Below are 21,539 nucleotides of genomic sequence, written 5' to 3'. Positions count from 1 at the left end.
GACGTGAAAAAAGGAAACGCGAAAAAGAATACAGTAGTGAACATCTGACATCGCTTAGTAAGCGCTGTCATCAAAGAGGGTTACTGAACCTACCAGTATCTCGGCTTCGAATGCCAACGGAATAAAGAGCAGATAACATTTTACCAAAACATTTAGGTGGTGCCTTAGCCTGAAATAATCCCGGCTTATGTCCTGCAAACAAGCTCTTTGAAGTTTGAGCCCGCCTTTTCTGAAAACTTACCACGTGATTCAAAATGGCGCTTATAGCAATTTTTTCCCTAATTCCGAGCCTTTTTCCCCCCCGCACCATAAACGTCATTATCAAAAAACCAAAGTTACAGCATTACGACAACATTTTATTAAAAAAAAACGTTACATAAGGAATTATGAAAATTTATGGAGAAAAAAGGCTTAGCTCTGTGAAAGTTGACCTTGTCTTTCGAATGGAATTAAACAATAAGCCTTGGCGAGTCAAATTTAATACTTATTACAGTTTTAATGCCTTGAAGGTAACATAATAAAAGTTGGTTCGCTAAAGGGCCCAATTCTGTCATGTTTGTCAACAGCTCTAACGGCGAAATAGTAACGATTACCCTCGACAAATTGTGTCAAAGTGCACGCCATTGGGAGGGGAAGTGCCTTGACGTCACCAACCTTCTTCCAAAGCGCCGGATTTGGTGCTAAAGAAGTTTCTTGGTAGGCGTATAATTGATAGGAGATTATGTCAGCGTAGGTAGCGTTTATCGTCATATTCCACGAAAGAACGATACCTTTTTCAAAAAACACAACAACGCAATGACAATGTTAGATGGAAAATTATGAAAAAAAAAAAAAGACAACTACCTTACCATTGGCAACTTTGGAAATTTTAAGAGATGGTCTAGGTGGTAACAGTTTCAAGGAAGGCATCGCCGGGTAATTAGGTTGCGATGGTAATTCGGCCGGGTGCTGAACGTTTGATACTACACATTAGACATTGCCCAACTCCCCCATTGTAGTGTAAAAGTACTTACCGTTTTAGATTTGCTTGGAATGGGGGCTTTGGTAGTACGCACATTAACTGTCATAGCTTGTTTTGGTCTGGTTGCGGTGGGTTGTGCCATGGCTTGTGGTCTGGACAAAGATATACTTAGGCCCCCTCCGCCAACTGGGATTGTGTTAACAGTCGTTGACGTCACTACGAGAAGAGAATGGTTCGTTTTTGAAATGGTTAGTGACGCGTAGAGTAATAATTACTTACTAGTAGTCGGTATTCGAGGCATTCTAGACGCGACGTTGTTACTCGTGGACAGTGGATTCCTCATTAATAGGAACGTTGGCATTTGTCCCGGTCGCGTGTTATTTTGAATAATACCACCAGTCCCGGGTAAAGTAAACAATTGGCTGTTACCAACGCCCCTCTGATTTGGCAAATTAGTTCCTCCTTGTAACAAATACGCCACTTGCGGACCAGTTTGATTAGGAAAGGTTGGCGACCTTATATTAGCATTATGTCCCGTTAACCTGACCCCTGATGGCAAAGTCGAGTTGATGGTAGCCGACCCTGATGGTATCAATTGAACCATGGAGGAAATGGAGGTCCCGGGCATCATTGGTAATGTCACCATTTGACCCGAGGACACCATAGGTTGTATACTAACAGGGACACCCGAAGAATTTCCTGATGGGGATTGGAGGATACTTCGAGCACCACTTCCCGATTTGACCGCGTTTGGTTTCAACGCCACTGTTCGATTAGGGCTGGATATAACGGAAGCATTTTTATTTCCGGATTTGTCTTCCTCCTCTTCGGTTAAGTCGATGACAGTGGCGGATGATTTGGGGCCAGTGGTGCCACTTGTTGTTTTGGGGGCGGTAGTGGGTTTTTTCACGGGTGTTAATGACGTGTTCGCGATTAGTTGTAATGGAACAGCTGTCGTTGGCTGGATTAAATTTTGTAAGGATAATTAGTAGAAACCTACCAGTAACTTTGACATGTCATCGTCACGCTTCAACTGTAATACTAAGGAGACGTCTTTACTTACCTTCGAACTACTTGTACTGACACTAATGGAGGTCGGTGGTAGTATGTTTCTACTCATGGTTAAGGATGTACTTGTCGTAGACATTGACATGGCGGGTGTTGTGGTACTTTTACGCGTACCTGTCGTTAATGTCCCAACCAAATTACTTGTAGGCTTTGAAGTAGACGACTCTGTGTTACTATAAGTAGCGACGTTGCTGGTGGTCGCGGTAACCTTAAAGAGTGTCAAGGATTATGGCAACGGCTTATTTTAAAGGGATATGATTCCCCCAAAATGCACTCCATTGTTCTTGTCAGTAAAAGAGAGAAGACCTTACCTTGTTTTGTACGGACAACTGAGTCTTGTAAATTTCGAGCTCGGACTCGGCTTCCTTGACTTGAGATTCTAAAAAAGTTGCCCGTTTCTTCCAACGTTCCAATTGTTTTTCCAACTGATTGATGCGTTCGTTTTGGGCGTCCACGATGGTTTTATTACATTCCTCGACATAGTTCATCACTCTTTCCCTAATTACGTTTTCGAGATCGTGCATTGTCATCAATTTCGGCAATGTTGGAACCTTGAATTCCTTATGTTCCTCCGTGTCCTCAGCCTCAAGAGAAACTTTGGCATCCTCAACTTCTGATTCTTCATCATGCTTGGCTTTCTTGGGACTTTTCTCCCAAACAAATACCTCCAGATTAACGTCGTTGGATCTTTTTCTAGACGTGTTTTCTTGGTCTTTCCGTTCGCCTTTGTCGTCTAATGTTACTTCCGGTACACCGTCGGTAACTTGCGCTGACGTTTCCTTCTTTTGTTCTTTATCTTTTTCGACGAAGTTCTTGGTTGAGACTTGGTTTGTTTTTGGCAGTGTACTAGTTAAGCTTTCGCCAATTAGGGAACTAGAAGGCTCGGAAATGGTTGATGATATTTTATCAGCTTTTTCTTCATCGGAAGACGAGAAGTCCAATTGAAGTCGGATATCATCAGTACCTTCGCTAATGGTACTTTCGCGTGCCGTTTCGGTTGCGTTAACACTAGTGATTTCTGTCGTTTCCATATCATTAACTTGCTCCTATACAGTTAAAATAATACACGCTAGGCCTTAGTTAAAGCTACTACACAGTGACATTACCGCGTTTTGAAGCGTTGCTCGGGGTATGCGTTTTCCCGCGCAAGTAGCGTTGCTCGGGGTATGCGTTTTCCCGCGCAAATAGCGTTGCTCTGGGTATGCGTTTTCCCGCGCAAATAGCGTCGCCAAATGTCGCTATGGCCGTAACGCGAGTTTACGGACCATTTTTCAAACGCATACGTTCCGCAATGATTCAAAACGCGCTAATGTTTAGTAAGCTTAAGCTTCGAACATAATAGTGAGTGTGACGTCATCCACGGCCCTAATTTAAGCCTTAACAAGTGCTAAACCAATATGAAGAAAAACAATTAGATTCTTCTTACTTCAGACTTCTTTACAATCTCCTCTCCACCTTCGAAATGATGAATCGATTCAGAAACCGTGGGAGCATCTTCAACTATGGTCAATTCAACATCGTCATGATCCACTGATGTGTTATCATCCTCAGTCAAAATTAGTGCAACTTCCGCGTTTGCGCGAGTCCCGTTCGCTTTAGATTCGACTTCAGTTTCAACTGCGTTTGACGTTGACGTTAAAACACCTTTCGCGGGCGTGCTTAATTCAAGGTCATTCAACGTTTCGCTGACAGTTGGGTTCGACGTGCCCGTACTTTTAAATAATAAATCAAACTTCGTTTCGGCTGATTCTAACCCTAACGATGCCACGTTCTTATCAGGAACTGAGCTTTCGTCCATTTGACTGTCCTGACTTTCAGCCAACGAACTTACATCGCTGGCGCTTACCACTGGAGACGCTATCGAACTAACACTACCATTTTCTCGCGATTTTTCTTCTACGATTTGTAACTTTTGGGATGGGCCTTGGCCTAATAAATGAAAATTTATTTCACCTTCTTCTTCTAATTCCTTCTGATCTTCGTGGACAGAGTCCGCATCAGCCGAATCTATATTACCTAACTCTCCACTCTGTTTGTCCTGGACACTTTTCATCAGTTTGTTTGAGTCTAACTTTTTTGCAGCTTTTGGCGATGATGGTTTTTCACGACTGACGCTCTTAGCTTCAGCTTCTACTTGATTGGCTTCAGCTACTATCACGGTGGACAGATTCCCATCGCTTTGTTCGACTACTTCAGGCTGATCTGTTGAGGTAGTGGTGGTCGTATGTACCTTCATTCCAGCGCCATCTGCCTTCTGATTTGGTTTATCACCTACACTTTTGTGGCAGTCTTTGGTGGTGATTGTAACTTCTAAATCTTCACTGTTCTCCTTATCTTTATCTCCTTCCGTGGTTGTTTGGTCAACGTTCTCATCAACATCTTGAAAATTCTCACCTTGACCATCTTGATAATCCTCTAACGGGCCACCGTCAACTGGATTTCTATCATCGATTTTAACTTCATCTTCGAGATCCATATCGGCGGCCGCAGATTCAGCCACGAGGTCCTCATCACCTACTTCTTGGGCTGACTGTCCATCCTGTTGAGTTCCTTGTTCTTCCTCCTCTACCCATTCTTGGTTTTCATTTTGGCCATCATCTTCAGGCCATTCTTGATCATCATGTTGGACATCATCACCTTCAGGCCATTCTTGATCGTCATGTTGGACTTCATCATCAATTTCAGGCCATTCTTGATCGTCATGTTGGACTTCATCAATTTCAGGCCATTCTTGATCGTCATGTTGGACTTCATCAATTTCAGGCCACTCTTGATCGTCACCTTCAGGCCATTCTTGATCTTCTTGTTTTCCATCCTCACCTTCCGCTTCCCCCTCCCAGTTACAATCTTGGTCATCATTACCTTCCCCTAATTCCTCTTCACCAGGATTTTTTAGGAGGTCCTCACCGCCATTATCTTCCTGTTTATCGTCCTTTGTATCTACGGCTTTTTCGCTAACAGAATCGGTTCTCCCGACACCTTCTAGTTCTTTCGGGTTGCTTTCATCCACGAGAGCAGTGTCTTTCATATTTTCGGTATCGGAAACGTCATCTTCATCCTCAAGTTGCAAAACTCCTTCCGCATCACTCTCAGAGACATCAGAGTATCGTACTTCCGAATCATCCACTATGTTTGCATTAGTGGTATGATGGGCTACATCTTCAGTTGCGGGCGACACAGAGAGATCCTTTTGGTTTTGTTCTTTGGTTGATTCGCCAACTTTATTTTGGTCTATTGGTATTTCTTTTAACTTCTTGGGCTCTTTGTCGGTGTTTGACTCATCATCAGATGATAGTAGAACAACACAATCTTCGGATGATCCTTCTGGATTTGTCCTGTGAATTTCGTTTTCTCCAGCGTCATCACCTTCATCTTCTTCTACAATTTCTGCCTCAAGAGGTTCTCTATCTTCCCAGTCAGACGGTTCCTCCTCTTCCAATTCCATAATCATGGCTTGAACAGTCTCTTTTTCTGTCATCTCATTGACAATCGCCACATTATCAGTAACTTCTGGTGATATTTCCTCGGAACATACATCTTGCACTTGGTCTTTGTCCAAATCTTCAAGATCTTTAATGATATTGTCCCAGACTTTTTTTTCTAACTCCGATTTTGGCGCTGTTGATTCAATATCTTTGATATTTGGAGTATCTGACTTCTTGACATTTGGAGTTTCTGACTTCTGGACATTTGGAGTATCTGACTTCTGGACATTTGGAGTATCTGACTTCTTGACATTTGGAGTATCTGACTTCTGGACATTTGGAGTATCTGACTTCTGGACATTTGGAGTATCTGACTTCTTAACCTCTGATTTATCAATCGCATTAATTGTAGATACGCAGAGGATATCATCTTTTTTGTCGTCAATACTGACAGGACTATTCATGGATTCGATTAGCTCCCGTTTCTTTTCAAGCCTTTTCCGTTTAAAACGTTCGGCTTGTTTTTGTTTACGTTCGCGCTTTCTCTCTTCAATGCTTTGTAGGTAATTGGCATCAGGTTGTGACTTAACTTCAATTGGTAATTGCGCAATTGGTTCTGGTTTTTCTGGTTTAAAATCAACACTTTGTCCAGAAAAATCCGCGCCTACCTCTGACGATTTTTGTGTGGGTTTGTTATTTGTCGAACTAGTAACACTGCAAGACTTACGCGCAGTTGTTCGGCTTACAACTGGCGGTGGCTTTTTTCTTTCTAATGTTAGTTTCGTAAGATCGGTTTTACCCTCCTTCAAACGTTTAAGTTTCTCTTTCTGGGCGCTTTCAGTGTTCATTTTTAAAAGTTATTGGTAAAAAACGTAAAACCGAATTTGTGTATAGCGTTAAAGCGTAACTGTCTCTAAGAGCTGAAATCAATTATTTTAGACAAATTTAAGACAAAGATTATTTTATATACTAAACTAACAATAATAAGATAATTAAGAATTAAAGGTAAAATTGCAATCAGCAGAACCTACAGTAACTTCATGTGCAATAACAGCAAATAATATTATAAAGCATACTTATAAAAATATAATTGCACGCAATTAATAGCCAAACAATAATTGATAATTAAAATTTATTACTTCGATTAAATATCTTGAAAATTATCATGTTTTCGTCTCACACCGCACCGCAACTATGTTAAATCATAACATCAAGCCTCAAGCCCAACATTTTTGTACAAATGCTTATTTCCTGTACTAAACTAGGCCTCCAATCCCGCCATTTTGCATTTTCCAATTATTTTGGTATAAATATTTAGCCTGCTATTAGTTCTGCTTACAACTATGGGGATTAGCCAAGGCTTAGAAAATTAAATAAAATACCCTTAAATTAATTTTTGGGGGAATATAATGAACAATTATTTTTATTTTATTTAAATTTAATGGCTCAATTTAAATTTTAACATGGACTGAGTGATTTCCATCTACGAATTTATAACCTTCGCGCCTTTGCCCTTTAGGTACCCAAAGATTACGGTAGAGACGGGTACTCGCTACCAACCTGAACCAGACTACCAGTAGCAACTAGCATATGCAATATGCATTGATAGGGGCCCCAAACAAGCGGCTGGGACTCGGCAATAACGGCAGTACAAAGAAATCTCTTAACCAGTCATTTACAATGCTTTCTCACAACATACAAATCTTATATTATCATTTGAAAATAGGCTATTTTTCTGAGAAAGTCAGTCTAAAACATGAAAATCTATATAATAAAAAAATAAAACTTACCTTCTTTCTCAATTTCCAGGTTAATTACGGCCTTCTATCATCAACCATAGATAATAAACATCCAAGCATGCAGAAACTGTTTTCTCTCTAACCTTGATGGAGCGGGCTGTGATCAGGGTGGGAAATAAGGATATTTTTTAAACTGGACACTGGGCTAGTGAGTGACCCCCCCTAGGAATAAGTAAACTAGTCCATGACCATTGACCAGGGCGCGTCGTCGACTAAACTAAAGAAGCGGGTTATTAAATAGTTGAGATAATGACTGGACTCTGGTTACCCTTGAATTTTCTTAGTGGTTTCGTGGGAAATAAGGCGGTGGCACAGGGAAAATGACCAGTTTAAAAATTAAAACGGAGGGGGGTCAGTGGTCCACGGGACCACTAAGAAAATTCAAGGGTAACCAGAGTCCAGACATTATCTCAACTATTTAATTACCCACTTCTTTGGTTTAGCAGACGACGCGCCCTGATCAATGGTTAAGGACCAGTTTACTTATTCCAGGGCAGGGAGGTCACTGGCCCAGTGTCCAGTTTAAAAAATATCCTTTTCCCACCCTGAGTCCAGTGCAGACTGGGAAATAGCACACTTCCTCTGGTCCAAAACCAGTTTATTAATTGCTTGGACTAGTTTTTTAATTCAAAAAGTGGGGGTTACTGGTCCTCGGAACCAGTTTATTTATTACAAATCTATAGGACAACAAAGGCTGGGACCACTCCGAAGACCAGTTTATTATTTCGGAAGCTAGGGGGTCACTGGTCCCAAGGACTAGTTTAAAAAATATCCTTATTTCCCAGACTGGTCCAGTGAGTCGGTGGTGTTGGCTCGCCTGGCTGTGATCTGTTAAAAGATGTCTGCTAGAACCTATGAACTTTTGTATATCGAATTCTAAATAGTAGACTAAACAGTAATTCGAGTTTTTCAAAGTTTTAGAATACTTTTCAGTGATAAATTTGTGTTTTCAATTTAATATGAGCCAGTAAAGTACTTTTAATTCATTCAGTTTTACAAAAAAATAAATCCAAGTAACGGTGCAACAATAAACGCTAAGCCTTGCCATAGACCATGGCTAAGTTAAGTACACGTCATAGTTTACCAAGGTAAACAAAGTAACAGGTGTTACTGTTAATTTGTTAAATCGTTTAAATAAACCATCACATCGATAGTATTGTACCGGTACGTTAAATTAGTAACCTATAATGCAAAAACGTAAAAACTTAACGGAGCCCTCAGGCCACGAGATGTTAATTGGAATCAAACCAGATAATAGACGTTATGATATAAACTATGATGAAGAAGATAAGAAAAGCATGGTTCACGCAACCACAGATATAAAGGGAGATCGACTAAACATAGCTTTGCTATTATTTCTGTACATTTTGCAAGGAATCCCATTAGGCCTTGGTGGCAGTATCCCCTTGATTCTTCAAAACTCAAAAGTCAGTTATAAAGACCAAGCAGTCTTCAGTTTTGCTCATTGGCCATTTAGCGTCAAACTGTTATGGGCCCCTATCGTAGACTCTTTGTATGTAGCCAGTTTTGGACGAAGAAAATCATGGCTGGTTCCATCGCAATATATCATTGGAATTTTCATGATTATCTTATCGTACAACATCGATTATTTGCTCGGGAAAGGTAGTGATATAGCTCCCAATGTCTACGTTTTGACCGGTGTTTTCTTCATGCTTAACTTCATGGCTGCCACACAAGATATAGCTGTCGATGGCTGGGCCTTAACCATGTTGGCTAGGTACGCGTAATTTATTTTCACTTAAAAGTTATATTTGATATTTCAGTACAATGTTGTCTCTTTAAACAGGCGAAATGTAGGGTACGCTTCAACTTGTAATACTGTAGGCCAAACAGCTGGATACTTTTTAGGAAACGTGTTGTTTTTAGCCCTAGAATCTCCTCATTTTTCTAACACTTACTTTCGATCAATACCCAAAGACGAAGGATTAGTTTGTTTATCTGGTACGAGAGATCATGGATTAACTAACGCTAGAGATTGTTCACAAACCGTGTTTCCCATGTATTTCTATCGCCAATTTCATGTTCCGAATTATTCCTTGATTCTCCTCTTCATTCCCCCAATTTATTGGACCAAAACGGATGTAGATATAGCGCCATCTCTAGACAAAATAAATCGTTTTTGCGGATTTTAAAGATGGCGACGCCCAATTTTAGGGGTTATTTTAATTTTGACGTCATTGGACACGTGATATTTGGTCCAATTTTCTTGTAACTTTCGGTTAGGGATAGTAGCTACTGCTAGGGGATGTTTGGAACATGCATACTTAATCTTTTAGGGGGAACGAACAATCCCAAGCGTTAGTTAATCCATGAAGAGATCCTGTAGATTTTTTATAAGTTTCAAGTTAATTTAAAATTTTCCTTCTAGGATATTTATTCTTTTGGGGAGTTGTATTTTTAATCACTACAAGCGTGATTATGTTTGTAAAAAAAGAGAGACCTGACAATAACGTTGAAGGAATCTCTGGCACATACAAACTTTTGTTTAAAATCCTTTGCTTGCCTAGTGTTATCTATATGGTTGTAGTTTTATTAACATCAAAGGTACGAACTGCCATACCAAAAACCTTAGTGGTAAAATTGAATCAATTTATTGGAACTTTTTAGATTGCGTTTGCAGCCACCGATTCCGTTACTGGTCTAAAATTAATTGAATTGGGTGTACCCAAAGAACATTTAGCCATGCTTGCTGTACCAATGGTGCCTGTTCAAATATTATTACCCATTTTCATCAGTCGATATACTGGAGGTCCCAAACCTTTAAAGATTTGGGTTAAGGCCTATCCAATTAGATGTATATTGGGTGTCCTCTTCTCCCTCTTGATTATGTGGACCCCCACAGTCAAATTAATGGATGGTTCTTTCCCCCTCTATTATTACATTGTTATTGTAATAGCTTATGCACTTCACCAGGTAAGAAGTGAAACTGAAGGGCCCATCACACGGGCAATTTTTTTCTCTTTGCACTGCTCTGTGTCCGCAAATCTTCTTCCCTGTGATGTTGAAGCTTAGTTATTGGCTACAAACTCGCGAGAGAGGCGAAAGAGTTCGGATTAGCGAACATATTTTCCACCTACTCGAATAGTTTTGTTTAATGAAAACAGAGAAAAAGCCAGTTTGAATAACTTGTAGCAATGCAAGATTGTTAAGCGAGTGGCGCAAAGTGAAAAAACATTAATTTTGGAAAGCAAAATATTAACAAAGTTTAAAATTTATTAGGGCACGGTTTATTGTGTTTATGTCGCAATGATGGCCTTCTTTGCAAAAATTAGTGACCCCACTATTGGGGGAACGTACATGACCTTAATGAACACGGTCAGTAATTTAGGAGGAAATTGGCCTGGAACAGTCGCACTTTGGGCCATCGAGTATTTGACGTACAAGAATTGTTTTAAGGATAATTTAGAATTGGGATCTTGTAATAGCAAAACAGAGAGTGAAGTGAGTTTTCTATTCAACCTAGTAGTTCATAAGATATGTTCCGTAAGTTTGTCACTGGTTACAAACTGGAGCTTGTCATGAAGTGAGGTAGGTCATAGATTCGAGGTAAAGCGACGCCTGGTGAGGCGCTGTCAAAGGTTTAGTAATGCAGACTAGAGGCGCTGTCAAAGGCTTAGTAATGCAGACTAGACTACTAGAGGCGCTGTCAAAGGCTTAGTAATGCAGACTAGACTACTAGAGGCGCTGTCAAAGGCTTAGTAATGCAGACTAGACTACTAGAGGCGCTGTCAAAGGCTTAGTAATGCAGACTAGAGGCGCTGTCAAAGGCTTAGTAATGCAGACTAGAGGCGCTGTCAAAGGCTTAGTAATGCAGACTAGAGGCGCTGTCAAAGGCTTAGTAATGCAGACTAGAGGCGCTGTCAAAGGCTTAGTAATGCAGACTAGAGGCGCTATCAAAGGCTTAGTAATGCAGATGAGAGGCGCTGTCAAAGGCGTAGTAATGCAGACGAGAGGCGCTGTCAAAGGCTTAGTAATGCAGACTAGACTACTAGAGGCGCTGTTAAAGGCTTAGTAATGCAGACTAGAGGCGCTGTCAAAGGCTTAGTAATGCAGACTAGAGGCGCTGTCAAAGGCTTAGTAATGCAGACTAGACTACTAGAGGCGCTGTCAAAGGCTTAGTAATGCAGACTAGAGGCGCTGTCAAAGGCTTAGTAATGCAGACTAGAGGCGCTGTCAAAGGCTTAGTAAATACAGACTAAAATAGGAAGATGGACTGCAAAATTAACCGAGTGTAGGACTTCAATTCTCACTTGTCATTCTCGAACTAGCTCTCAATTAGTTTCTAGCATTACGAAGTATGGGAAGTGTAATACTTATGGAACATATCTTATAAACTTATGCTAGTATTAATACTTAATTAATGTGTATTTCGGTTTCAATTTCAGTCTTGTACGAAAGAGGGTGGTAATTGTCAAACTACATTAGATGGATATCATGTTGAAACTTATTTTTGTATCGTGTTTGGATTAATTTGGTTATTTGTATGGGGAAGGGCGAAAATTAATCATATTCAAAGTTTGCCACCTTCTGCTTGGAAACCCTCTTAATTATAATTAATTAATTAGTGAATGAATATATTTGACTAATCTAGTCGTCAAAGTTAATCTTATTTTTGCCTAGAGCTTTCTCATTCAACAAACAGGGTTGCCACGGTACCTGGAAAATATGCAAAATGGGTGTGGGAAAATCAGTTATATTGAAAGTGTCAGGGAAAAGTCAAGGAATTTTAAAATTATCATAACAGTCAGGGAATTTTTATATTGGTTATAAACTAATTAAAGAGAGAAAATTGGTCAGGAAAATTAGTGTTTGGGGAAAAACCTGGGAAAGTCAGGGAAATTTGAAAAGGATAATTGCGTGGCAACCCTGTTCACTTTAAACTTTAATAGACCTAGTGGTGTGCGAGTCCCGTTTTTTCGGTTTTGAGCCGAGTCCGAGTATCAAAACTAATTTCTTATCGAGTATCGAGCCGAGTGTCAAAAATACTTTCGAGTATCGAGTATTTAGATAGGTCAAATTTTGGTTCTTTCGAGTAATTATCGAGTCTCAAATATTGACTTGTCGAGTAGCAATTTTGTAAATTTCTTGAAAATAACGAAGATGTTCAATTATCTAATATCGAACTAGTTCAAAAAGATTGTTAGTGATCAATTAAACCTTGAACAGGTGATTTTCAAAATAAATGCTCATGAACTCATCGTCTGCTATAGTTGTAAGCCTCGGATTCGAGTATTTAAGATGTTAAAAAGCTACTCGAATCTGTCTCGAGTATCTCAATGTGTTGTTATCGAGTATCGAGTCGAGTACTCGGCTCGATACTTGAACCGAGTACTCGAACTTAACGAGTACTCGCACACCCCTGGTGGCAACCCTGTTCACTTTAAACTTTAATAGACCTAAGCTCTGATTGTTATTATTTTGCATCAAATACTGTTTTTAGACCTATGACCATTTTTAGACCAAAATTTCATTTTCCCAAGCCTGATAATTTCATTGGACTTTGTAAAATATAAGAGATAACGGACTGTTATTAATTCTTAATTTATAGATATTAAATTATAGATAGCGACTGAGTGAGATTTGATTTAAACTATATATTTTATTCGCACAAACAAATGAACGAGATCAAATCATGTCTTTAAATTTTTTTTGACCAGTAATATATCCAAAGAAAAATGAACGGAGGGGGGATTATAGATAGATAGCTGTTTTGATTTATGAAAATGTTTATTTTTCTACACTGTTTTAAGGAACATTACGTAATCTGTTGTTGAAAATAAATTATTTTATGACTTGTCTGTTCTGTAAATTATTCATTTACGTAATTTGGATAATTCCGCCTTTAAACTGAGAAACAAAATATAGAAATTTTTGGAGTACCATTCCCAATTATACTGAACGTGTTTATTATGATTTGTGTTCAGAAATTCTTTGTAGAAAGTGGCCATTTCTTCGACGTTTAAACTTTTTTTTACTTCCCCCATATCGGATAATTTTTGTAATTGGTTTTTAATGAACGTTTCTTTTTCCGTTTTGAATAGGTTGTTATGGTTTTCCCAATATTCCTGATTCCATATTTGTAGTTTTTCCCTTTCAATTCTGTATTGTTTTTCTTCCCGCGTTTCATCCGCTGGAATTTGAATTTTTAGCGCGCGTAGATTTGATTTCGAATCTGGTAAACCCATTACATCACTGGGACCAAGGCCCAGTTCATTTTCATTACCAATACCAGAAGCCTTGGTTCTAAAGCAAATACATACAGAATTTGGTTTAATTGTTAATAAACGTTGAAACGAAACACAAATTTTGCCACGTTTACTTAAATTAGACGCTTTGAAACCGTTTTGGAAAGCTCGAAGTAGAGATTGTTTGGCGAAAAGCAACAATAGTCTGCTAGCACGAACTTTCTCGTGACGTCATGCCCTCCTATCTATTATCTCCGTTTTGGCGACCATATTGGAAATCGTAAGCTCAGGCCATACAATTTAGACTACCAAAACTGACGTCACGTCACCGTAGCTCCTCCCCTCTCAGTACCACTCTATAGGGACATAGCAGTACGTCATACCCCTGCTTTATTCCCCCAGGACCCCCACTAGCTTCCACTCAAGAAAATCCTCCACCTTGTAGATGTAAAAAGGAGGAGCTTCATTAAAGTCCAGCCTTTTTGAATTTTGATAGTGTAGTACTGATAGGGGAGGAGCTACGGGGACGTGACGTCAATATTGGTAGTCTAAATTGTATGGTATGAGCTGATGACTTCCATTATGGTCACCAAAATCGGGGTAAGAGATAGGAGGGTGTGACGTCACGAGAAAGTTCGTGGTAGGCAGACTATTGCTTTTGAAAATGGGTTAGGGCTTTCCAAAACGATTTCAAAAGAGTATTTTGCGTAAACGCGACTTTAGTTGGTACCTAAAAGACATGTAGGATATGTTTTTATATTTCATCAGTTTTGAAACATTTCTGGCCATTGTTTTAAAGAAGAGAAGTGAAACGTTTAGTTCTAATTAGGGTGTAAAACAGCAGTTTTGGTTTTGACCGTCTTGTTTCTTCCCAATGGTAACGTCTGCCACCTGGTGGCTTCTCTTGAAATCTTGATGCTAATTCGGAGGAGAAAACCGAGGCTTCGTGAAATATGCGAATTATTTTCAAAATTAATGATGAATTTAACTAATTGTGATTAACTATGAGTGAAAATACTTTACCGAATCTTTACGAGAGTGGAAAAAATTCAAATTTGGAAATGGAATATTCGGGCGAACTCGAAAAAGACTTTAAAGATTACAACACCACAGATAGTTGTTCGAGCGATGAAGATCTGAAGGAGAAAAATCCTGTAAGATCTCTGTTTTTAGACCGCGAAATTTAAATTGCGTTGAACGTAATAAATCAATTAGGGTTAATTTAAAGGAATTTGATCAACGAGTGAAAAGTCCATTAAGATTAAAATTGGAAAGCTGGTTGAACAAAAACATGAAAATTGAAATGACTGACGGAAGAACCTTAATTGGAATATTTTTATGCACAGATAGAGATAGAAATATTATTCTTGGATCGTGTTCAGAATATCTCAAACCTGATGGTAAGAAACCGCACAGGAAGCCCAGACAAAAATTTAAATTTCTTATGGGGAAAATAGGATTTTTTTTCCAGAATTATAGGATTTTATAGGAGAAAAAAATGTGTTTTTATAGGAAAATATATGACAAAAATGCCTTGTATATATAATCTATATCTATATAAATCAAAGTCCTGACTGACTGATAATCAAGGCCCAGCCCAAACCGCTTGCCCTAGAAGGCTGAAAATTTGTAGGAACGTTACTCATAAGTAGTAGGCGCGTACTAAAAAAGATTTTTCCAATCCGCCGCCATCTTAAAAAATGGCGCCCAGAAATGTAAAAAACCTCTATGCAACAGAGTCCGCGCGTTTCAACTGGTTTCAAAAATATTTAGTGAACTGGTTTCCTTTAACCTATAGACGGGCTGAATGGTCTTTTGGGTTCGATTTGTTGCCATCTTTTTAAATGGCGGCCAAAAACTTGAAAACCCTTCTTTATGGATGGGTGCTACAAAAATATTAGTCATCAGTAAAATCTACCCATTCTCTATATCATTTAGATGGAAGTTCTTATTACACGCGAGCGACGCCGCGGGTAACAGCTAGTACAATACTATTTTGGCTTAATTGCGATCTTTATAAAAGAGCAAAATGTTTTAATTTTGATGCTAAACTATACGAAAATTTCGACTAAGTCAAAAACATAGGATATTATAGGACCTTTCATGAAATTATAGGTCAAGTTTAAAAATATAGCAATTATAGGACCACTGGGCTCCCTGGCAGCTTATGTTATCAACCAATACAAATTCCATCATATATTTCAGAGGAAGGCTCTATTGAAGAACCGAGGCTTTTAGGCTTGGCTATGGTTCCGGGTGGCCATATTGTTTCTATAAATATTGATCAAAAACAAATGCCCTGGATGCAAAGAAGCTCTAATGTCAATTAACTTCATTTTAATAAAATAAAGATGTACTGATATCGTGTGTGAAATAGTGTGAAATTTATTTTCCCAAATTTACAACAACATGAAAAGTTTATTCATTATCCTCTTCATCTTCTTCTTCCTCATTGTTAATCTGGAAATAACGTAGTTCGAAAGAGTCCTTGGCGTTCGCCACCACTCTTAACCAATCACGCAAGTTGTTTTTCTTCAAATATTTCTTTGTTAGGTATTTAAGGTACCTATAGAGGATAAAAGAAATGAAATTTTTTTTCGGTTAATTCAGGAAGGTGGTAAACCCGTCATAATTATGGTATGGTAGGTCAGTTTCAATAGAATAGTGACACTCCATGTTAATTTCTCATAGAGCGTAACGTAGCCAAAGGCAGGGAGGTGCCATTACTCTATATGGGAAAGGGGTTCATATTCAAAACTGACCACCAGATTATTACATCAGGTTGCACGTTTGGTTTTGCTCAATCTGAGCTTCAGGGTGGTCTCATATTTACCTTTTTGACAAATGGATATCTGCTGTAATAACCACTTTAGATTTATTACGTTCAATTGTAATGGAATTTCCCAAATTATTGGTTTTTCCTTGAACCTTGATTCTCTCATGAAGGAATTTTTCCTGAAATTTGTGAACGTTAACTTATAACTAAACAAAAATTGATAAATCGGATCGGGGTAAAACTTACAAAATCGGCAGCATTCATAATGCCATCTTCAACAGGGTGACTGCAGTCAATAAAAAACTTCAACTGAACCTTCTTCTTTTTAGCCTTTCCCTTGGGAGGCAATTTTTTCTTTGCGGCAATTTGCTACAAACAATTGCAAATATTTTTAATTAACAATGTTATAAAATTATATTAAACATTTAATAGATTTAAGCCTAAATATGCTAGCTACATAGGGTCTTAGACTCTTAGCCACGTGTTTAAGTAGCCGAGGCCCTAGGCTTAAGTTGTCTTATTTTAATGTGATTGAAATTAGGTCCTAAGCCTAAATAATTGGACTTCATAGTTAATATAAATTCGAATTTTTCACACTGGTTGCACACTGAAATTTGTAAGGAAATATTATATTTAAAATTAACATTACCATAACCATTTTGAAAGAGATGTGTTACTTCTTCGCCGCGACGACAACCCTAGGATAAAAACCAAAGACCAAAGAGTTATGCTTGCGTTCGTGTGCTTAAAAATTGCGAGGGCTAAGCACCAACAATCAGCGTGGGAAATAAGGCGGTGGCACAGAGCAAATGACCAGTTTAAAAATTTCCTGGACCAGTTTAAAAATTAAATCGGAGGAGGGTCAGTGGTCCACGGGACCACTAAGAAAATGCAAGGGTAACCAGAGTCCAGACATTATCTCAAATATTTTAATTATCCACTAATTTAGTTTAGCAGACGACGCGCCCTGGTCAATGGTCATGAACCAGTTTATTTATTCCAGGCCAGGGGGGTCGCTGGCCAAATGTCCAGTTTAAAAAAATCCTTATTTCCCACCCTGCCAACGATCACTTTTCTTTCTTTTTTTTTTAAAAAAAAGGATTGGAAGGCGAAGAGGGCGAGACGCCGCGGTCAGGGGAATAGTAAATGTTGCTGAGAGGGAATATTTTAACTCAAAGCGCCTCCAACAAACCTTGCACCCGGGGGCCAGTTCCCCCTCGGTCCCCCCTTTAATCAGACCCTGTCACGGGAAGTTGACACCATTGAGTTCAAAGAACCTACATTACCCAAGCCTTGCACTTGACCCATGTCAATCGTCAAAAATTCGGTGCTGCTCTCTATGCGCTCGGAAGACCTAAACAAAACGGCATAAGACTCAAAAATTTATTTTATTTATTTTTTGAAATGATTAATAGCCCACGAAGTCAACGGTGTGACCATAGTGTGACGTATAAGTGGGCAGGGTACCATCGATTTCTAAATATCTAGTTGGCTATGGATTTCTAAATTAGCACGTGAACTACGTGAAGTAGTATTCTGGACCATATCAAATGGCGTTTTCCTTTGGGACCTCGCGGAGCGCTCCCATGGAGGAATAAAACTAGGAGATCCTATTCTTCAAAAACAGTCTTTAACGAAGCTGGAAACTACTACTACCATTTTTATTGCTCCTTGGGAGCGCTCCGCGAGGACCCAAAGGAAAACGCTAAAAGTGATCATAAATATCGCTGCTTCAAATCAAGGAGAAAGGAAACGGCAGAAGTGATTCACAGATTACCAAAATTACCATAGAGAGAGGTGAGTGCCACATGATACTAGAAATTAAATACTGTCAGTAGTCAGTAGTCACTCTAGTGAGTAGCGACTCCTTGGTTTTCGTCTGCTCGTTTCTTCAATAGGTCGGGGCCGGAGACACGAATTTGAAAATCAAATATTAATTATATTTTTAACGTAATATAATGTGGTTAACTTCATAATTAAAAGTTTAACATGTAGTTTCGATTTTCTTATCAAAACCATTTTTTTCTTTGAAATATTAAGTGAACTTTCATTAAGGTTTGGTTTTTCTCTTTTATTTGGAACTTATGGTTTTTAGGCTTGGTCTAAAGACACTATACATTACCATTACTTACTTTTATAATAATAATATTTATTTTGTAAAAAATTTATTAGCAACCTCAGAGGCTGAAGCCTATATGATGTGGTTACCAAGACGAAACAATACATATAGAATAAATACATTTATATTAAATAGGAAACAATTTGAAATTAACTTTGATTAATAGAAATTAAATAATTAAATAAACATTTTGATGCAGTAAAAAAAAAAAAAAAAAAAAAAAGGATGGTTAGCCATAACATTAATTTCGACAGGAATGTTCCACTGCTTGGTATAAAAAAGGACTCCTTCAGCATATTTTAACTTTTAAGTGAGCAGAGAGTGCCTAGGATTAATGGTGACAAAAGCAGGGTTAAAAAAACCCAGGTTTTATTGGGTTTTTATTTTTGGCAGTTGCCTGCATGGTAGAAACGTCCCAGAAAAAAAAAACCAGTTTTCGGTTAACCAATTAATTTAAATGGCCAGTTTAACTGATCCAAATAACTGGACAAAAAAACCGGTTTTTCAAAAAACCGTTTTTTATCTGGTCATTTATGATAAATGTTGAAAAATGCTATGGTTTAACCGTTGCCTACGTTAATCAAGGCCTGTGCGCTGTGGCTTCGAAGGGGGTGACTTTTAAGGAACGCGACTTCTTATTTTCTCCCTATTTTACCGCGGGATGGCATTGATAGCTGGACCGAAACGCGCGCGAAAATGAGAATTTAAAATTCCAAGCGCGTGAAAATGAACATTTCAAATTCCAAGCGCGAGAAAATAAACATTTCAAATTATTTCGGTCCAGCTAATAGCGCCTCATGTGAGAGAATTTGGCAACAATTGTCAAAATAAAAATCGACGCCGCGCACAGGCCTTGATTAACGTAGGCAACGTTTTAAGAGTGGCTAAAATTTAAAAGAGCGCCCCTTTTTTTTGGTATGAAAAAAATCTAAAATAGCAATATTTTGGAAAAGGCGCCAATTTATTTGGTTTATAATTAATAACCAAAACAAGCGCACATTATTTATAAATTTGAAATCAGGGTTCGTACACAACCTGGAAAAGTCAGGGAAATTGAAAATGGGCCTTAAAGGTCAGGGAAAAGTCAGGGAAATTGAAAATGTGCCTAAAAAGTCAGGGAAATTGAAAATGTGCCTAAAAAGTCAGGGAAATTGAAAATGTGCCTAAAAAGTCAGGGAAATTGAAAATGTGCCTAAAAAGTCAGGGAAATTGAAAATGTGCCTAAAAAGTCAGGGAAATTGAAAATGTGCCTAAAAAGTCAGGGAAATTGAAAATGTGCCTAAAAAGTCAGGGAAATTGAAAATGGGCCTAAAAAGTCAGGGAAATTGAAAATGTGCCTGAAAAGTCAGGGAAATTGAAAATGTGCCTAAAAGGTCAGGGAAATTGAAAATATGCCTAAAAAGTCAGGGAAATTTCAGGGAAAAATATATTTGTGGGAAATTGATAGTCTGGATAACAGTATAAGGGTGACCAAAAAGTGTTGTCTGAGACTTGAGCAGAACCCCAAATTCGCGGACCTCGCTTCGCTCGCTCCGGTTATTTATGATTTACTTATGGTTAAATTTAAACGAATTAATTGGCTTATCTTTATAACAATGACAACTCGTGCAAAAATGATTCGAGTGAATTTAGATTGGTTTTCATATATTTACGCCTTGTAAGTTAATTGCATATGGTCAGGGAAATTTGTGGAATTTAGTCAGGGAAAACCTGAAAAAGTCAGGGAATTTCATTCCAAAAATTTTGTACGAACCCTGATTTGGCATATTTACAAATAATTAAAATATTTTGTTACGCCTAAATCTAATTTTCGTGCGAATTAGGGTTTGAAATTAATTAATCCTGAAATGTAATATATATTTTCAGAGGGCAAAATTCAACATGCCCAGCAAACAACAGTTAGATAAGGCTGCTTGGGATTGGGTTCTTTCAACGGACCCCCAAAAAATTTCAGAGGCACACGTGGAATGTGCCTATCGCTTAAAAGTGCCACCGTGTAAAACAGTTTGCCGAAGAAATTGTCGTGGAAATCCTCATTGTTTATCAGGGTTAGGGGAAAAAAATTGGATCAACGAAATTGCGGATGAAGACTGGCACGAAATAGACGATCCAAATGCCGAAAGAAAAGAAGAGGTACAAAAATTTTAATCGGCTCTTGTGGCGCCCCTAACATGATGGCCAATCTTCTACGCATCAATTTTTACCTAGCCTAAGGCAGGAACCGAGGGGTCGGACGTTTGTCAAAATCCCGTACACTTCGTTTGAAATCTGTTTAAAATCTCTCTCGAAATCCCGAAATCTCACGTCAAAATCTAAAAATCTTAAAATCTCACGTCAAAATCTGAAAATTTTAAAATCTCACGTCAAAATCTAAAAATCCCAAAATCCATATTTTAAAATCTGAAAATCCCGAAATCCCTATTTTAAAATCTGAAAATCCCGAAATCTTCTTCTAAAATCCCGAAATCTCACATTAAAATCTAAAAATCCCAAAATCTTAACATAAAATCCCAAAATCTCATCCTAAAATATCAAAATCAGAAAATCTCCTCGAAATCTGAAAATCTCCTCGAAATCTGAAAATCTCCTCGAAATCTGAAAATCTCCTCGAAATCTGAAAATCTCCTCAAAATCTGAAAATCTCCTCGAAATCTGAAAATCTCCTTCAAAATCTGAAAATCTTGTTCCAAAGCCCGAAATCTCCTTCAAAATCTGAAAATCCTGAACAAAATCCCGAAATCTTATTCGAAATCTGAAAATCGCGTTCAAAATCTGAAAATCTCCTTTAAAATCCCGAAATCTTAAAATCTTGGACTAGATTTCCAGATTTCTAAAATCTGAGTAAGAATCTCAAAATCTGGGGCAAAATCTCAAAATCTGGGGCAAAATCTCAAAATCTGGGGCAAAATCTCAAAATCTTTGTCAAAATCTTGAAATCCCAAAATCCCGTACACTAAAATGCCGAACGTCCGACCCCTCGGCAGGAACCAATCAGAATTCGTACACTAGGGTTGAGCTAAAACTAGCCTCCACCCCTCGACTATGGGAGCATCTAGTGCCATTTGTTTAAACTAAAACACAGCAGAGATTTGCTTTAAAAGAGGGAGGGCTAGCCGTTACATTAGTAGTTGTAGCTATACACACGCGCGGCAATACAAGATGGCGGCCATACGACGTCATCAAAA

At 38.4% G+C, this 21,539-nt stretch overlaps 6 protein-coding genes across 8 annotated transcripts in view; 3 read left to right on the top strand and 3 right to left on the bottom strand.

Moving 5' to 3' along the window:
• Positions 1 to 335: 335 nt before the first annotated feature.
• LOC149710220 (uncharacterized) lies at positions 336 to 7,399 on the bottom strand. 2 transcript variants are annotated; one of them, XM_089860406.1, is made up of 8 exons: positions 7,245 to 7,399; positions 3,456 to 6,374; positions 2,341 to 3,075; positions 2,025 to 2,237; positions 1,241 to 1,922; positions 1,014 to 1,177; positions 849 to 948; positions 336 to 770 (listed from the first exon to the last, which is right to left on the bottom strand). In XM_089860406.1, the coding sequence occupies exons 2-8, from the start codon at positions 6,300 to 6,302 to the stop codon at positions 496 to 498; spliced, it is 5,016 nt and encodes a 1,671-aa protein (XP_089716532.1). In that variant the 5' UTR covers positions 6,303 to 6,374; positions 7,245 to 7,399; the 3' UTR covers positions 336 to 495. The 2 variants fall into 2 exon arrangements, with proteins under 2 accessions (XP_089716532.1, XP_089716539.1); XM_089860413.1 differs by lacking the exon at positions 7,245 to 7,399 and adding an exon at positions 6,594 to 7,186.
• Positions 7,400 to 7,780: 381 nt separating this feature from the next.
• On the top strand, positions 7,781 to 13,072 carry LOC149710219 (acetyl-coenzyme A transporter 1). The gene is made up of 6 exons (XM_089860423.1): positions 7,781 to 8,991; positions 9,061 to 9,215; positions 9,643 to 9,818; positions 9,882 to 10,187; positions 10,494 to 10,715; positions 11,660 to 13,072. The coding sequence occupies exons 1-6, from the start codon at positions 8,441 to 8,443 to the stop codon at positions 11,819 to 11,821; spliced, it is 1,572 nt and encodes a 523-aa protein (XP_089716549.1). The 5' UTR covers positions 7,781 to 8,440; the 3' UTR covers positions 11,822 to 13,072.
• Coa8 (Cytochrome c oxidase assembly factor 8) lies at positions 12,854 to 14,331 on the bottom strand. The gene is made up of 2 exons (XM_089860428.1): positions 14,190 to 14,331; positions 12,854 to 13,517 (listed from the first exon to the last, which is right to left on the bottom strand). Exons 1-2 carry the CDS (start codon positions 14,246 to 14,248, stop codon positions 13,088 to 13,090), a joined length of 489 nt encoding a protein of 162 aa, XP_089716554.1. The 5' UTR covers positions 14,249 to 14,331; the 3' UTR covers positions 12,854 to 13,087.
• A 32-nt stretch (positions 14,332 to 14,363) lies between these two features.
• Sbat (LSMD1 domain-containing protein Sbat) lies at positions 14,364 to 15,833 on the top strand. The gene is made up of 3 exons (XM_089860432.1): positions 14,364 to 14,613; positions 14,688 to 14,859; positions 15,665 to 15,833. The coding sequence occupies exons 1-3, from the start codon at positions 14,464 to 14,466 to the stop codon at positions 15,787 to 15,789; spliced, it is 447 nt and encodes a 148-aa protein (XP_089716558.1). The 5' UTR covers positions 14,364 to 14,463; the 3' UTR covers positions 15,790 to 15,833.
• Positions 15,822 to 17,040, bottom strand: LOC149710216 (large ribosomal subunit protein eL22-like). Its single transcript, XM_089860444.1, has 4 exons — positions 16,885 to 17,040; positions 16,482 to 16,604; positions 16,293 to 16,414; positions 15,822 to 16,025 (listed from the first exon to the last, which is right to left on the bottom strand). Exons 1-4 carry the CDS (start codon positions 16,891 to 16,893, stop codon positions 15,878 to 15,880), a joined length of 402 nt encoding a protein of 133 aa, XP_089716570.1. The 5' UTR covers positions 16,894 to 17,040; the 3' UTR covers positions 15,822 to 15,877.
• Positions 17,041 to 18,078: 1,038 nt separating this feature from the next.
• LOC149710215 (ubiquitin carboxyl-terminal hydrolase 48-like) overlaps positions 18,079 to 21,539 on the top strand; it is an 80,198-nt gene continuing 76,737 nt past the window's right edge. Inside the window, exons 1-2 of one of the 2 annotated variants that reach the window (XM_089860420.1) lie at positions 18,079 to 18,226; positions 20,221 to 20,487. In XM_089860420.1, coding sequence (XP_089716546.1) covers positions 20,236 to 20,487 — 252 coding nt within the window. In that variant the 5' untranslated portion in view covers positions 18,079 to 18,226; positions 20,221 to 20,235. Of the gene's footprint in view, positions 18,291 to 20,220; positions 20,488 to 21,539 lie in introns of both variants that reach the window. The other variant, XM_089860417.1, reaches the window with a different exon arrangement.

The sequence above is a fragment of the Phalangium opilio genome, unplaced genomic scaffold (assembly GCF_054372755.1).
Source record: "Phalangium opilio isolate 3A_F unplaced genomic scaffold, DU_Popi_V2 ptg000011l_1, whole genome shotgun sequence".
Taxonomy (NCBI): domain Eukaryota; kingdom Metazoa; phylum Arthropoda; class Arachnida; order Opiliones; family Phalangiidae; genus Phalangium; species Phalangium opilio.
This window is presented reverse-complemented; position numbering and strand designations above follow the sequence as displayed.

Bases quoted from the DNA above. Each gene is read 5' to 3' on its own strand.
- LOC149710219 (XM_089860423.1), top strand. From the start codon at position 8,441: ATGCAAAAACGTAAAAACTTAACGGAGCCCTCAGGCCACGAGATGTTA. The intron at 8,992-9,060 runs GTACGCGTAATT...CTCTTTAAACAG, and splicing joins GCCTTAACCATGTTGGCTAG to GCGAAATGTAGGGTACGCTT. The intron at 10,188-10,493 runs GTAAGAAGTGAA...AAAATTTATTAG, and splicing joins TAGCTTATGCACTTCACCAG to GGCACGGTTTATTGTGTTTA.
- Coa8 (XM_089860428.1), bottom strand. From the start codon at position 14,248: ATGGCCAGAAATGTTTCAAAACTGATGAAATATAAAAACATATCCTAC. The intron at 13,518-14,189 runs GTACCAACTAAA...TATTTGCTTTAG, and splicing joins ATATCCTACATGTCTTTTAG to AACCAAGGCTTCTGGTATTG.
- LOC149710220 (XM_089860406.1), bottom strand. From the start codon at position 6,302: ATGAACACTGAAAGCGCCCAGAAAGAGAAACTTAAACGTTTGAAGGAG. The intron at 2,238-2,340 runs GTAAGGTCTTCT...ACACTCTTTAAG, and splicing joins AGTTGTCCGTACAAAACAAG to GTTACCGCGACCACCAGCAA. The intron at 949-1,013 runs GTAAGTACTTTT...TCAAACGTTCAG, and splicing joins TTCCAAGCAAATCTAAAACG to CACCCGGCCGAATTACCATC.
- Sbat (XM_089860432.1), top strand. From the start codon at position 14,464: ATGAGTGAAAATACTTTACCGAATCTTTACGAGAGTGGAAAAAATTCA. The intron at 14,614-14,687 runs GTAAGATCTCTG...GTTAATTTAAAG, and splicing joins ATCTGAAGGAGAAAAATCCT to GAATTTGATCAACGAGTGAA. The intron at 14,860-15,664 runs GTAAGAAACCGC...CATATATTTCAG, and splicing joins AGAATATCTCAAACCTGATG to AGGAAGGCTCTATTGAAGAA.
- LOC149710216 (XM_089860444.1), bottom strand. The intron at 16,415-16,481 runs GTAAGTTTTACC...CACAAATTTCAG, and splicing joins TTATGAATGCTGCCGATTTT to GAAAAATTCCTTCATGAGAG. The intron at 16,026-16,292 runs GTAAATATGAGA...TATCCTCTATAG, and splicing joins GATATCCATTTGTCAAAAAG to GTACCTTAAATACCTAACAA.